The 16,360-nt window shown below is 49.0% G+C and overlaps 1 protein-coding gene across 1 annotated transcript; it reads right to left on the bottom strand.

Annotated features, from left to right (window-relative positions):
* Positions 1-8,525: 8,525 nt before the first annotated feature.
* Srarp (steroid receptor associated and regulated protein) lies at positions 8,526-12,753 on the bottom strand. Its single transcript, NM_001399530.1, is given in 2 exon segments — positions 8,526-9,207; positions 12,580-12,753. Coding segments are annotated over 2 exon segments (483 nt in total). The 5' UTR covers positions 12,650-12,753; the 3' UTR covers positions 8,526-8,794.
* Positions 12,754-16,360: the final 3,607 nt, after the last annotated feature.

Below are 16,360 nucleotides of genomic sequence, written 5' to 3' on the forward strand. Positions count from 1 at the left end.
GCTTCAGGTCCTGCACCCCGCCCCCACTGCTGAAGCTTAATTCTGAGAGCCCTATTTCTTGAGTGCCCAGTATGAGCCAGGCACCCCCCGGCAGTCCTGAGAGAAAGATTGTATTATCGTTCACAGATGTGGAGGTTCAGAGGGGTCAAGGAAATGATCTAAAGTCGTCCAGCTTGGAACGTGCCATCATTGTGACTCGAGCCTGTGGCTCAGGAAAACTCGCTCGCTGTTGATCTGGGCTGACCTGCTCCCTCTCCCCCAGACATGGAAAACCCTTACTTCTTCAGAATACAGGGAGAAGGGGGCTTCCTATGTCTTGTAACTTTGGGGAAAGACCTGTATATCAGCTAAGAGAAGTTGAAAAGATGGAGTCCTCAGAGGCCTATGGAGATATCAAGCCAAGTGCTGCTGCCCCAGGCACCAGGGGTTAAGAGAACCACATGGCGTTGGGCTTCCAAAGGCCAAAGACTCCCTTCTACAAGCCGTACAGATCCAAGAGTTTAGTCTCAAAAACCAGAGTCCTGGCTGGGTGTAGCTTGGTAGAGTGCCTGTCTTGCAAACTCTGGGTATGGGGGTGCACGTCTGAAATCCCAGCGCTCTGGGACCCACTCCAGGAGAATCAGAAGGCCAAACGTATCCTTGGCTATACAGTTTAAGGCTGGGGCTATATTAAAGGCTCTCTAAAACAAAACAACAAAACAAAACAGCCTGTGCTTATGTACCGAGGCCTGATGCCTGTACTTTTCCAGATGGTCTTCAGCAGAGTTTCAGCAGGCAAATAGCACGTGCCTGGTGCCAGGAAGCCGACCTGTCCATTTGCTTGGCCAGCCTCAGTCTCCGGGATCCAATCCGAACTCTTTATGATAATGAGGTCCAGGCTCAGAGAGGGATGGGGCCTCACCAGAGCCACACAGTAACAGTGTTCCCATAGTTTAGTAATAATTGTGGACTAAAGATCCCCGAACTCGGGGCTGGGGATTTAGCTCAGTGGTAGAGCGCTTACCTAGGAAGCGCAAGGCCCTGGGTTCGGTCCCCAGCTCCAAAAAAAATAACCCCCCCCCAAAAAAAAGATCCCCGAACTCCAACCCTTAGTCCAGCTCTCTTCTCCCAGACCAGAGAGGAGAGAGGGTCCCTCACCAGTCCTGGAGGCTGGCCACCTAGGATCAAAATCTTGGCTCTACTGCCAAGACAGTGTGCTTAGTCACTGAACAAGTAGGGAACGCTCTCTGTACTCTAAGGGCTGTAGCCTCGAGTAACCACACTGTCTCTATCCCATCCCTGTACTTGGACTGATCCTTCCATTCAGGGAAAAACGATCGAGGGTGGAGCTTAATCCCCCCCCCCCCGCCGCCATGTTGTACTTCCTGGACCCCCTCTGAGAAGATGCATTCTCGAGTAACCACACTGTCTCTATCCCATCCCTGTACTTGAACTGATCCTTCCATTCAGGGAAAAACGATCGAGGGTGGAGCTTAATCCCCCCCCCCCCGCCGCCATGTTGTACTTCCTGGACCCCCTCTGAGAAGATGTATTCTGAGCCCTAGAGTGGAGGCAGGAAACCCCTAGAAGCCTTAGACCCCTCAATCTTGAACCAACAACTGGCTCTTACCTGGCAGTGTCTGTGAGCTTGAAATTAAAATGTACAAGAACTGGTCTACTTCCAAAAAGTTTTTTATGCACAGAGGACTATTTTATTAGCGTTCCAAAAGAAAAACCCCAGGGCAGGTGGCTATCAGTCTCAGTAGAAGGAAATTGAAGGCCAAGGGGGGAAAAAATGTGTTAGGTCTGAGTTCAGCCATGGTGGAGGTCAGCATGGTGGAGAGACTGCTTTAGAGGAAAGAGTAAGGAAGCTGGGTGTACCGGAGATGGGGTGTACTCATGCCCTGGGCAGCATCTGAAAGAGAGGGACAGAAAAAACACAGAAAGGAAAAACTGGACCTTTCTGGGTCAGAACTCAGCCAAACCTCATGGCGGATTAACGGCGCTGCACTGGGGTCAGGATGCTAAGGACGTCATCTCACTGAAGGGATAATTATTCAGCCTATCTCCGGCTTCCTATGTGTGCTGGCTAGGATTATGTCAACACAAGCTGCTAGCCCCATTTTGGAGAAGAGAACTTCAATGGAGAAAATGCCCCCTCATATCGTTCTGTACGCAAGTCCGTGGCACATTTCTCAACTGACAATTCATACAGGAGAGCCCAGCTAACTGAGCAGAGGCATCCCTGGACTGGTGGTCCTTGGTGCTATAAGAAATCAGGCTGAGCAAGCCATGGGGAGCAAGCCTGTAGCAGCTCCCCTCCCAGGCCTCCAGCCCTGACTTCCCCGGATGATGGGCTGGGAGCATTAAGACAAAATAAAGTTTTCCTCTCCAAGATACTTTTAGTTATGATGTTTGTTTTTTGTTCATTTGTTTATCCAGGCAGGGTTTCTCTGTGTAGCCCTGGCTGTTCTGGAACCCGCTTTGTAGACCAGGCTGGCCTCAAACTCACAGAGATCCTCCTGCCTCTGCCTCCCCAGGGAGGGTGTGTGCCACCACAGCCCAGCAGTTAGAGTGTTTTATAGCATTGTAAACCCCAGCTAAGGCAAAGCTTGGTACTGTGTCTGCTGTGGTGAATCTGTGGTGTTTTGGGGGAGGACTGTGGTAGCATCAGAAGTTTGGGCTGGAAGAGATGTGGATGCTCAACCTCAGAGGGCCGTTCTGTGGGAGCCTCAAAGATATTGAGAGTAACTCGAGTGACTGACCCCTGGCTGGTGAAGTTTCAGAGGAAGTTTTGCAAGTCCCTTAAAGACTAACAGGGTCCATTTGAGATTTTGAATTAAGAAACGCTGGGTGTGTTGTTATGCCCCTTAAATCCCAGCACTTGGGAGGCAGAAACAGGTAGATTTCTGTGAGTTCCAGGACAGCCAGAGCTACCTAGGGAGACTGTCTCAAAACAAATGGCTCCTTGAAATCTTTGCTTTGCTGGCACAGCTAATGCTGGTCAGCAGGGGCTGTAGCAATCAGCTGTAATTTAGGAGCGACCAGCATCATAGAGATGAAATCTTCTGGGTCAGCATCCAGAGCTTGGGGGTCCAGAAGGGACCAAAGCTCTACCTTGTGCCGGCAGTCAAACTTTGTAATGTGTAAGCGCATCCCATGTGTCAATGGTCTTGAAGGCTTGGAGGGGTCATGGAGAGCGGTTTGACACTGTATCAGCACTGGGTTCCTGAAGAGAGGTCCAGAGAAGCCACTGATGAAGGTGCAGCCCATTGCAGTAGAAGGCCCAGGGTTGAAGGAACCCCATGGAGAAATTGAGGCTTGGCACCATGTAGCAGAATTGGAATTCCTGAAGAGATCCCCAGAGAAGCTACTCGTTAGCATTTTGTCTAACAGTTACCAATGCCCAATGCCCTGTCTCTGCCCCACAGTTACCTGGCAACAGCCAGGTGTGCCTGACATTATAAAAGGGGCCGCTCGCCTCCTCCTCTCTCTCTCCAGCTCTTGCCTTTCTGCTCCTGCTCTGTCCCTTTTCCCTTCCCCACTTTAGTTCCCGGTGCTCATGGCCGGCCTCTACTCCTCTACTCTCTCTGCCTTTCTCTGCCTCTACTACCCTCTCAACTCCCCTCCCCATGCCCTGAAAGAAACTCTATTTTATACTATGCTGTCATGTGTCTGGGGGAAAGGAAGGGGATGCCTCAGCCTGAGCCCACGGAGGCACCCCTTCCCCCACACCTCACCACACCTCCATAGAACATAATCCCCCCTCTTCCTCTCTTTATCTTTTTCTTTTTCTTTTTTTTTTGGAGCTGGGAACCGAACCCAGGGCCTTGCGCTTGCTAGGCAAGCGCTCTACCACTGAGCTAAATCCCCAACCCCTCTCTTTTTATAAACACATCACTATTGGTGAAGGTAGTGCCAAGCTCTAGCAGTGTGTGTGTGTGTGTGTGTGTGTGTGTGTGTGTGTGTGTGTACATATATATATATATATATATATATATATATATGTATATATATATATTTTTTTCACAATGGCAGAAACCCTAAGATACTAAGGGACTATCTTGACCAAGTGGTTGACTGGCCCAACTGGATTAATTCCTTTATATTTTGGGTAGCTCTGAATGTAAGGTCTAGAGATTTCATCCTGAAGGAATTTGGGATTTTTGGAATTTTTGTTGTTTTGTTTTTCTTTCTTTCTTTCTTTTTTTTTTTTTTTTTTTTTTTTTTTGGTTCTTTTTTTCTGGAGCTGGGGACCGAACCCAGGGCCTTGCGCTTCCTAGGTAAGCGTTCTACCACTGAGCTAAATCCCCAGCCCCTTGTTTTTCTTTCTTAATGGGTCTTTCTTACCTGCTCCTGTGTCACACTCGGTGAGAGTTTCTGGCGTGCCCTTCTGAATGAGGACCCAATCCTACTTACGTAGTCTCTATCCCGAGACCAAAAATGTCTTCTGAGCTCAATGCCCTGCCTCGGCAGGACTCCAGCTCAAGGTCCGAACCTTGGTCCCTGAGGATGGGGGATGCGGTCCGGGTAGTAGGCTCTTGAGCACCTGGCTGCAGCAGACAGAGAACAGTCTTTGTGGGAGTCTGGAAGCCATGGAAAGGGGTAGGGTCTTCTGGGGTGCCTCCAGGCCCGCTTGAGCCAGAGGAAGAGGAATAGGCTGCTAACTGACTTGCTTCCCCTTCCTCCTCTCTCCCTCTCTGGTCCTCTGGCATTCTTCTGTCCCTGCCTTTATCTCTGTCCCTGTCTCTTCTCTCTCCTTCCTCCCTCCTCCCTAGCTCCCATTCCCGTCCTTCCTCTTTCTGTTCTTTCATCCTCCTTAATAATTAGTGACCATGGGCAAAGGGTTTCCCCTCTCTGGCATCTGTTTCCTTATTCATAAAATGGCAGTTAAAAAAAAAAAAAAACAACTGAGTTGGAGTGCCATGAGTGGCATGCCACCACACAGCCTCTAGTCTACAGCGACCGCTGCCTGTACTGAGAACAAGAACAGTGCCTGAGCCTCGAACCGTCACCAAGTGGCTAGATTCGGGAAAGTCACACTTTGGCATCCACACTCATTACTCGAGACTGGAGTGAACAGAACGAAGGCTTTGTTTTTGGAAAACAGCGCAGTTGGTGGTGGGGCGACACCTGCTGGTCGGAGGGAGAAGTGCAGCCCCAGCCCCAGACTTCTCCCCAAGAATCCCTACAAGTTTCTTCAACTCGGGGATGGCCAACAGGAGAAGGCAGAGTGTACCCTGCTTTCACAGTGGACATGAGTCTTTATGTTACACTGTTACTTCAAAGTATCTCTCTCCTGGGCCTGAGCTAACAGCCAGCCCCTCGGCTTCCTCCCTACCTGCTGTGCATGTTCTGTAATGAAGAGGGCCAGGATTCTATAGTCCCTTCTCTCTCTTTCTTTCTCTTTCTCTCTTTCTTTCTTTCTTTGTTTCTTTGTTTCTTTCTCTCTCTCTCTCTCTCTTTCTTCCTTCCTTCTTTTTTTTTTCCCCCGGAGCTGGGGACCGAACCCAGGGCCTTGTGCTTGCTAGGCAAGTGCTCTACCACTGAGCCAAATCCCCAACCCCTCCTTCCTTCCTTCTTTCCTCCCTTTCTTTCTTTTTTTTTTTTGAGACAGGATTTCTCTGTGTAGCCTTGGCTGTCCTGGAACTTGAACTCTAGACCAGGCTGGCCTCAAACTCAGAGATCTGCCTGCTTCTGCCTCCCAAGGACTGGAATTAAAGGCATGTGTCACTAAGAAACATTCTTTAAATGGTGTGTGTGCGTGTGTGTGTGTGTGTGTGTGTGTGTGTGTGTGTGTGTTGACCTTTAGTATACTAAGGTACTCTACCACTGACCTGTATCCAGCCCCCCAGTGGAAGCCCTATCTTGTACCCATTTCACAGAGTAGAGAATGAAGCCCAAGGAGGCTAAAGAAGGCCCTTGAGGTCTCACACGATGTGATCCTTCTATTTGTGGAAACAAGCAGCATGTACACAGATAACAAAACGAAGAGAGCAGAGAGGAGGAGGAGCCCCTTCACACCAGGCCCAGTAGGTCACAGTAGGCATCTGGGTTCTGTTGCTAGAACTTCCTAGCACTTGGGAGGCAGAGGCAGGCAGATCTCTGAGCTCGAAACCAGCTTGGTCGACAGGTCAAGTTCCAGGACAGCCAGGGCGACAGAGAAACTGTGTCTCAAAAACAAAACAAACACAACAAGGAAGTCATAGCAAAGCATGCCAACCCGCGTGTGGTCACAGTGCTCGGAAGGTAGCGGTCAAATTGTCCAAGGAGGATTTATGTCATGATTTATGTCATGAATTTTGGCCAGCCAGGGCTACGCAGCAAGACTCTATCCCTAAATAAACACCCTAAATAAATAAATAAATAAATAAATAAATAAATAAATAAATACCATGGAGACTAAGTAAACGAGTAAACAGTAGTTTTTGCCCCAGAGTTTTGATACCTTCTCCAGGTTGCTTGTGACAAGAACAGCACATTTTGTTCTGAACCTCTAGGGGGCAGTGTTAGCCTGCTGTCCACACCACCTCTGCCCGTGTTCCTTTTCCTCCACTTCTTATCTGAGATACCCCAGGCTAACCACAAACTTCCTATGTAGCCAAGGATGACCTTGCATTTCTGACCTTTTACATCTCCCTCCAGAGCGTTGGGGTTTCATGCATGCCAGGGAAGCTCTCCACCAAAGGGGCTGCATGCCAAGCCATCTTTCCTCCAGGGGCAGGGCTGGATGGTTCAGTGGTTAAGAGCACTGACTGTTCTTCCTGAGGTCCTGAGTTCAATTCCCAGCCACCACATGGTGGCTCCCAACCATCTGTAGTGGGATCTGATGCCCTCTTCTGATGTGTCTGAAGACAGCGACAGGGTACTCGCATACATAAAATAAATAAATCTTTAAAACATAAATAAAAAGTAAAACAGGGTCAGCCTTGTTGACCTTGAGGTCCCCATGTCTCAGAGGATGACTTTGAACCTGGTGGTCCTGCTTCTGCCTCCAAAGGCTACGATGAACAGGCATGTGTCAGCTCCCCTAGTGTGACGTTCCGCTGCCTTTTTGTAATATTACGCCCTCACTTTTTAAAGACTCTCATGTAGCCCAGGTTGGCCTCAGATTCACAGTGCACCTGACTATGATCCTGCCCCATCTCCTGAGTGCTCAGATTGTAGGTGTATGCTGGCATGCCTGGCTTCTCTGGTACTGCTGTGCTGTCCCATTTTGTGTGTCAACTCAACACAAGCTGGAGTTATCACAGAGAAAGGAGCCTCCCTTGAGAAAATGCCTCCGTAAGATCCAGCTGTAAGGCATTTTCTCAATCAAGCGGGGAGGGTCCCTTGTGGATGGTGCCATCCCTGGGCTGGTGGTCCTGGGTTCTATAAGAAAGCAGGCTGAGCAAGCCAGGGGGAGCAAGCCGGTAAGTAACATCCCTCCATGGCCTCTGCATCAGCTCCTGCTTCCTGCCCTGTGTGAGTTCCAGTCCTGACTTCCTTTGGTGATGAACAGCAATGTGGAAGTGTAAGCTGAATAAACCCTTTCCTCCCCAACTCGCTTCTTGGTCATGATGTTTGTACAGGAATAGAAGCCCTGACTAAGACAACTGGGGACTAAACTCAGGGCTTCTCTGCACACCAGGTAGTTCTATCAACTGAGCTACACCCTGGCTCAGTCCGCCTCCTTCGAGCACTGAGTGTAGCTGAGCCTAGTTCTCCTCTCTATTTTCCCATTTCCTTCCAGTCACCTCCAGGACGAGGACCCCACCTCAGCCAAGGTGACAGAAACTAATGCACTGGCCCTAACCATCACACATTAGGACGATGCCCCCAAGCCCTCCCTGGCTTGCTCTGGAATGAGATATCCGTGTGGTTGTAGAGAAGATTCTGTGAGAAGGGGAAACTTCCCCAGGGCTAGCTCTTTCTGATTCTCATACCATACTGTGTTACCACAGGACCCAAAAGACCAAGTTCTCAGCACAGGGGAGATTTATTTGCTCCAAAGGAACAGAGGTCGGGGAATAAGAGGCAAGGATAGGAGATAGAAAATGAAGGGGTGGGGGGTTGGGGATTTAGCTCAGTGGTAGAGCGCTTGCCTAGCAAGTGCAAGGCCCTGGGTTCGGTCCCCAGCTCCGAGAAAAAAAAAAAAAAAAAAAAAAAGATGAGGGGGAAGGGGGAAGGGAAGAAGGGGGAGGGAGGAGGGGTGTGGTCTTTGGGTGTTGTCTTTGTCTCCCACCTCCACCAACTGGGGACAACGGACTGCCTCTGGATAGAGACCGAGGTGGCATTTAGAAAAATGGCGGTTTATAAAGGTACAAGGGAAAACCACATGTTAGGATGAGGTGTTTGATTGGGCAAGTTAATTAGGTGAGCCAAAGGCGGCTTTTGGTTGCTGGACTTCAATGCTTTGATAGCTGGACCTTGGTAGTCAGCCTCAGCAGGAAGTGGCTAAATAAGGGAAGAGTCTTGGGGGGCGGGGGGGCTAGCCTTAGGAACAGGGAAGCAAGGCAAGGCCTGCCACAGCCAGGCTCAGGAGGGCTGGACTCCGGTCACTCAGCTCTGCTCAAAACCCACAACTTTTATTTATTTGGTCACTTGTTCAACCCTTCTCCCCTTCCAAGCTTCGAGAAAACCGTGACAGGCCGCAGCACGTTGGTATCAGGCCTGGCCCCAGCTGAGAGCGAGGCACAGGAGAAGGAAAAGGACAGAGGCCTAACTGGCTCTTAAGTCCTTTGCTGCATCTAGTAATGTCTCCTTGGCTTCAGGCCCCAAAGACTCCCAAATTCCCAGCCACTCCCTGCCCCCACCCCTGACAGATCCCACCAAACTACTCCACCTGCCCGCAGAGACAGGCCAGAGCCCTCAGTGAGTGCTTGACCTTCTCCCGAGTCAAACGCTTTTCAGTAGTGCCTGTCTTGGCTTTAGGATCATTCTGGGGACCGGGTAGGCTGGTAGGGAGGGAATCTGGAGCCCCAAGTCCTCCATAAGGTGGCAAGGTATCCTTGGCTCCATCAAGGGGTCCGAGACCGAGGGAAACGTCCTGAGTCCCAGGCAGTGGTGTTTTCCCACAGAACATAATAAAGGTCTTCATGGGTGGGGTGACACATCCCTGGTTGGTTCTTGAGGCTTGGGGTGGCACCGCGGGTGCTGCCAGGGAGACTCGTTTCCCAGTTGCACAGTCAATGACGAAAGTGATGTGAGCTCTGGGGATGGCCTTGTGTGCGCAGGCTGGCTGTATTCCTAAAAGGAAAATGTAGGCGTGTGTAAGAACAGCCAACTGTGCGTGTGTGTAGGCACACATGTGCCGTGGTCTGCACGTGGAGGTCAGAGGACAACTTATGGAGTCTGTTCTCTCCTCCCTGTGGGCCTAGGACATCGAACCTAGGTCCTTGGACTTTATAGCAAGTGCCTTTGCCCATTAGTTAGCTCCAACTTTAAAACCTTGTGTTCTCCCTTTCTCTCCCACTGCCAGGAACCTCCAGCCCAGCCCATAGGTGTGTCTCAGCTTTATCTTGCTAGTGCACTGCCCAGGGAGAATTCTTGCATTACAGTGCAGGGCTGGGATGGGGAGATGGCTCGTTTGGTCCTTTCTAGTGAGTCCAGATCCACGAGGACGTCTACAATCCTAGTGCTGGGGCTGGGGTGGAGGCAGGCAGACTCCTGGAGCTTGACGGTTGCCCTAGTCAAATCAGGTTCAGTAGGTCTCAAAAAGTATTGAGCTGGGTGGGGGTGGCGCATGCCTTTGCAGGTGAATCTCTTGTGACTTCGAGGTTATCCTAATCTGTGAGTTCCGGGATAGACAGGGCTATACAGAGAAACCTTCCCTTGGAGAAAAAAAAAGGTATGGTGGAGGAGTAGAGACTGGAGACTGGGGTTCAGTTCCCAGCACCCACATGGTGGCTTATAACCATCTATAACATTGGTTCCAAGGAATACATGAACACTAGGCACATACATAGTGCACATACACAGATGTAGGTAAAATACTTCAATATAAAATAAAATAAAATAAAATAAGATAAATGAAGGTAAAAAAAAATTTTTTTTTTGGTTCTTTTTTTCGGAGTTGGGGACCGAACCCAGGGCCTTGTGCTTCCTAGGTAAGCGCTCTACCACTGAGCTAAATCCTCAGCCCCAAGGTAAAATTTTTTAATTAAAAAAAGGGGGGTTGGGGATTTAGCTCAGTGGTAGAGCGCTTGCCTAGCAAGCACAAGGCCCTGGGTTCAGTCCTCAGCTCCGAAAAAAAGAAAAAAAGAAAGTAGGACTGGGGGTTGGGGATTTAGCTCAGTGGTAGAGCGCTTGCCTAGGAAGCACAAGGCCCTGGGTTCGATCCCCAGCTCCAAAAAAAAAAAAAAAAAAAAAAAAAAAAGAAAGAAAGTAGGACTGGAGAGATGGCTCAGTGGTTAAGAGCACTGACTGCTCTTCCAGAGGTCCTGAGTTCAAATCCCAGCAACCACATGGTGGCTCACAACCATCTGTAACGGTATCCAATGCCCTCCTCTGGTGTGGCTGAAGACAGCTACAGTGTACTCATATATAATAAATAAATCTTTAAAAGAAAAAGTAAAGTAATCATGATGGTTTGTATATGCTTGGGCCAGGGAATTACACTATTTGGAGGTGTGGCCTTGTTGGAGTGGGTGTGCCACTGTGGGCATGGGCTTTAAGACCCTCATCCTAGCTGCCAAGAAGCCAGTCTTCCACTAGCAGCCTTCAGATGAAGATGTAGAACTCTCAGCTCCTCCTGCACCATGCCTGCCTGGATGCTGCTATGCTCCCGCCTTGATGATAATGGACTGAACCTCTGAACCTGTAAGCCAGTCCCAATTAAACGTTGTCCTTATAAAAGTTGCCTTGGTCATGGTATCTGTTCATAGCCGAAAACCCCTAACTACGAACAGGTAGTGCCTGGCACATGCCTTAAATCCTAGCACTCAGGTGGATCTCGGAGTTTAAGGTCTGGTCTATAGAGCACAGCCAGGGCTACACAGAGAAACCCTGTCTCAAAGGAAAAAAAAAAAAAGTTAAGTAGGTATGATTGAGTTAGATTCTCTGCAGGCTTGTGGGCCATACCATAAATAGCAAGGTGTAGATCCAAGAGGGAACCTGGGGGAGCTTAGAGAGAGGGGGAAAACAAGGTTCAGGCAGTAAGGGTGCTGGTGGCCACAGAATCCTCACCATCCCCTACAGTAAATATATTGATATCTGAGGTAGTCTGCTTGGGGATCCCTGTTGCAAATGCTCTCCCATGCTCTCCCAGCTCCAAGCTCTGCACAGGGTAGAAGCGAGAATGAACCAAGCAAAATGGATTTATTCACAAAGAAACGCTCAGAGCAGCAACTGTCTAAATCTAAAGTGGTTTTTATTTATTACTGTGGAGACAGGGTCTCCTGTGTATCCTGGTACAGGAATCTCATTTTGAGATCCGCCTAAACTAGGGAGTGGGGGTGCATATACACCTTTAATCCCGGCACCAGGGATGGGGTAGGGGATAAAGAGACAGGTGGATCTCTGAGTTCCGAAGCTAAGCTGGTCTACAGAGCAAGTTCCAGGACAGCCAGGGTTACTCAGAGAGACCCTGTCTTGAAAAACCGAAAGGGGAGGAGGAGGAGGAGGAGGAGGAGGAGGAGGAGGAGGAGGAGGAGGAGGAGGAGGAGGAGGAAGAGGAGGAGGAGGAGGAGGAGAGGGGGGGAGGAGGAGGAAGAGGAGAGGGGGGGAGGAGGAGGAAGAGGAGGAGGAGGAGGAAGAGGAGGAGGAGGAGGAGGAGGAGGAGGAGGAGGAGGAGGAAGAGGAGGAGGAGGAAGAGGAGGAGGAAGAGGAGGAGGAGGAGGAGGAGGAGGAAGAGGAGGAGGAGGAAGAGGAGGAGGAGGAGGAAGAGGAGGAGGAGGAGGAAGAGGAGGAGGAGGAGGAAGAGGAGGAGGAGGAGGAGGAGGAGCCATCACTACCATGTGTTGTGTGCCTGCCTCTGTCTCCTGTGTGCTGGGACTAATGGCGTGCCACCATGGTACACAAAACCACTCTTCAACTCATGCACACACATACAAACATACATAAACACACACACACACACCAACAAAATGTCACCTCTCTCGTTATGCAAATGATACCCCAGATCTCTTTGCTACCTTGCTACCTGTTTTTTTTTTTTTAAAGATTTATTTATTTTATATGATGACACTGTCGCTGTCTTCAGACACACCAGAAGAGGGCATCAGATCTCATTACAGATGGTTGTGAGCCACCATGTGGTTGCTGGGAATTGAACTCAGGACCTCTGGATGAGCAGTCAGTGCTCTTAACCGCTGAGCCATTTCTCCAGCCCCGCTACCTGTTTTTTTTGTTTTTGTTTTTTTTTTCTCGGAGCTGGGGACCGAACCCAGGGCCTTGCGCTTCCTAGGCAAGTGCTCTACCACTGAGCTAAATCCCCAACCCCTGCTACCTGGTCTTATTGTCTCCCCTGCTCAGAGGACTATGCTCTGGTTGGCTGGTTAATACACTGACTATGGGAAACCCACCGACAGCAGCCATAACCCCAGCCATCAGCCCCCTGCCTGCTCACTCCCGCTCAGCTGGTCTTTTCCTCAGCGTGGAGATGCCACTGCCCCATCTTACCAGAGCTCGCCTCCACACTAGAATCCTCACAGCTGGCTCTCCAGCTCCTGGGGTCCTTCGAGGAAGCCATGCTCTCCGCTCTGGTGCCTGTCTGAAAATGTCCTCAAACACAGCTTCTGTGAGAGCTGTCCTACCCTGGAGCTGAAACTTTCATACTCAGCAGGGACCCTGGGGGACTTGTGGCCCTTGGGGAGTTCTTTTGATCTGAAAGGTTATAACCACAGGTTGTTGGGTGTAGGGGAGAGGTTTCCTATCAGACCGATAATGATCTTTTCCTGGTGCAGCTCCTTCCCGCTGTGAGTTGGCTCTGGAAGCTTCTCAGCCAGGCCTCAATCCTCAACCAGTCATTACCCGGCTGTTTTGGATTATTTTTATTTTATTTTAGAGGGGGAAGGGTTTTTTCTTTTCTTCTTCTTTTTTTTCTTTTTTTCGGAGCTGGGGACTGAACCCAGGGAGGAAGGGTCTTGATAGGCAAATGGCTAGCTCGTCTTGAACTTCTTTTTTTTTTTTTTGGTTTTTTTTTTTGGAGCTGGGGACCGAACCCAGGGCCTTGCGCTTCCTAGGTAAGCGCTCTACCACTGAGCTAAATCCCCAGCCCCTCATCTTGAACTTCTGATTCTCTTGCCTCAACCTTCCAGGGATGGAATGACAGACATGGACCACTATGCCTGGCCTGGCCGTGTAACAGATATCAACACAAAAGCCACAGCTCTCACTTTAATGGGAATAAATTTTACTCTGAAGCCATTTTGAGTGATCATGGCCCGGGATCGCAGATTTGGGTTACCTAAATTCCGTGTCTCAGTGTGGAAGCAATGTCACCAAGTTTCGAGAGTTTTACAGAACAGGGAAAGTCATAAATCAAAGCAAGTTTAAAATATATTGGTGTGGGGGGGGGTGGCGGTGGCTGGAGAGATGGCTCAATGGTTAGAGCACTGGCGGTTCTTCCAGAGCTCCTGAGTTCAATTCCCAGCAACCACATGGTGCCTCACAACCATCTGTAATGGGATCTGATGCCCTCTTCTGGCCTGCAAGTATACATGCAGATGGAGCACTCATACACCTAAAATCAATCAATCAATCAATCAGTCAATCAATCTAAAAAAGTAAAATACATTGGTGGGTACATCACCAGGGAGATGGGGGCTTTTCTATAGGCTCAATACGCTATCCGGTATCATCTTAGCTTTTGGGTTGGTGGACGCCGTTGTTTGCTAAATCAATAGATTCTTACAAAATCTGTTAGTTGGGACACAGAATGACAGCTGTTACAAAGGGCTAGAATTTAGCCCAACGATAGGGTAATTAACCTCTGGATGGGCAACATTCCAACCTCTCCACCGGGTTGAGATTCTAATCCACCTACAGATTCCTTTCAGAAGCTTCCATTCACAGATCCCATCGCAGATGGTGGTGAGCCACCACGTGGTTGCTGGGAATTGAACTCAGGACCTCTGGAAGAGCAGTCGGTGCTCTTAACCACGGAGCCATCTCTCCTGCCCTGCTCTTATGAAGTGTGACAATCAATTTCAATGAGGTGATTTTAAATGGAAGCTCAAAAGGCTATGAAATGACCCACATGAGATAGTTATTGACAACCACGCTGATTACGCCTAGTAAAATTCCCTTTTATTGATAGCCACGCTAGGGGTTCCTGCCTCTTGGTGTCCAAGTTCAGAGGTCCAGGACTAATAAAGGCAAAACTCACAAAGACCATAACTTACATCAAAGTCGGGTGAGGGCCAGAGTAACCTTGAAATATTCGTTTCTGGCACAGCATAGTAATTACTTCAGACATGAGATGAGAGTTACTTTTGAATTGTGTATTTGTAGATGTTTTCTCTTACTTTAATTTTATTGTGGTTAATACATCTGCGTCATGGCCAAGGCCCTGAAAATCTCAAATGCGTTACCAAGGCAGACATGACTATTGGGAGGATGGAGCAGAAGGCCAAGAACTGTCTGGGCAAACACAAAATGGAGTCGGAACAAGATGGCGTCGCCCTAGTCATTTCAGATACACGGAAAACATATGGTACCTTAGGCACCTCAGAGTTATGAACACGGGTAAATTACACCAATCGTTCTTGCCTCTTAAACCACATTTAAATCACTTACTCAAGATTTAAGTTATTCTAACAGATACCTTGAAGTGGTTCGTTAGAAAAAGCATTCACATTTTGCCAGTGTGAGGTATTAAAAGCAGGACACTTATGACTAAGAAAAAGATACCAGCCGCAGGATGGACTTATTTCCCTGAGAGTGAATTCACCGACAGGATGAAGTAACACCCAGAGGGGATGAATTAATGGTAGATGTGACCATCTTGACCTGAACTGTTCATGGGTGTGTACCCTTGGACTTCTATTTAAACACGGACCTACTTCAGGTCCCTAAAGACGAACTCGAGGGCTTGCTGGATCTCTGTCCCACTTCCCAGTGTGACCCTAAGGATAAATCTTTCTTTGCTACCCACTTTTAATTTAGTTCTTTCCATTGGCTTGTTGTGGATGTGTGGACAGACCTGGCTAGGTGTAAGTTATGACCTCCAAGTCACCTACTAGAAAACAGCCTGGGACTCAAAAGGGATGGGGTGGGGGCACCTGAGCTCCTTAGAGGGAGGTGAGGTTCTTCTTTTTTGTTGTTTTTTTTTTTTTTTTCTTTTTTTCGGAGCTGGGGACCGAACCCAGGGCCTTGCGCTTGCTAAGCAAGTGCTCTACCACTGAGTTAAATTCCCAACCCGGGAGGTTCTTCTTTATGTGGGGAATGGCCTTGTTCAGGAGCAGAAAGAAGGGCCCACTAATGAACGACGTCTATGCCAACCTCCAGGCCCTGTGGTTTGGTTCCTGCCCACTTAGAAGGGGCTCTGCCTGCTGATTAGGGCTGTGGCCTTGAGAGCTGGTGAATAGGATTCCATGGAGCAGCCTCATCTAACCCCAGGAGTCCTGGAATTCGGAAAACTCACCCCTTTGAGAAAGGAAGGTGGGGCGGTACAGGAAAACCAGAGAGACAGGAAGAGAAGACCCCACCTACCGCTGCTAGCTTTGTACAGAACAAGGAAAAAAAAAAATACCCAGAGTTACTCCACCTGCAGTCAGCTCCCACACTTCTCCTCCAACAGCTCCTTACACCAAGGAGTGGTCGGTCTTGTAGTAGACACTGTAGCTGTGTGTTCTGGTCAGTTCAGATCGGAAGGTCAGGAGTTAATGGTAGGTCTTGTAGGTTGAGGGTTCTACTCCCAAGACTGCTTGCCATGATTCAGATACCAACCTCAAGCCTCAGGTGTTGGTTTGTTTTTAAGGTTTATTTACTTTATGTATATGAGCATATACGAATGCATTGTCTTCATGCACACCAGAAGAGGGCATCAGATGCCATTACCGATAGTTGTGAGCCACCATGTGGTGGCTGGGATTTGAACTCAGAACCTCTGGAAGAGCAGTCAAGTGCTTTTAGCCACTGAGCTGTCGCTCCAGCCCGCCTCAGGTGTTTTAAAGTGAGATTCCTACAACTCAGGTGAGGCTAATTTTCGAGAACAGGCTACAGAGTTCAGGGAGACTCTGTACTGATTGAGCAAGCCCTGTCACCCGAGGGCTGCACTCACAGTTATTCCTGAGACGATAGATACAAACAGCCCAAATCCAATAGTTCTTACCTCAAACGTTAAGGTTTCCTCCCCCCCCCACAATTATTTATTTACTTATTTTGTGGTTAGTGGATCACGTGGCTCTCAACCACGAACTCTGTAGAAGGTGGTGAACAGTGTCATTCTAAATGTCAA

Source organism: Rattus norvegicus, chromosome 5, assembly GCF_021556685.1.
Source record: "Rattus norvegicus strain SHRSP/BbbUtx chromosome 5, alternate assembly SHRSP_T2T, whole genome shotgun sequence".
Taxonomy (NCBI): domain Eukaryota; kingdom Metazoa; phylum Chordata; class Mammalia; order Rodentia; family Muridae; genus Rattus; species Rattus norvegicus.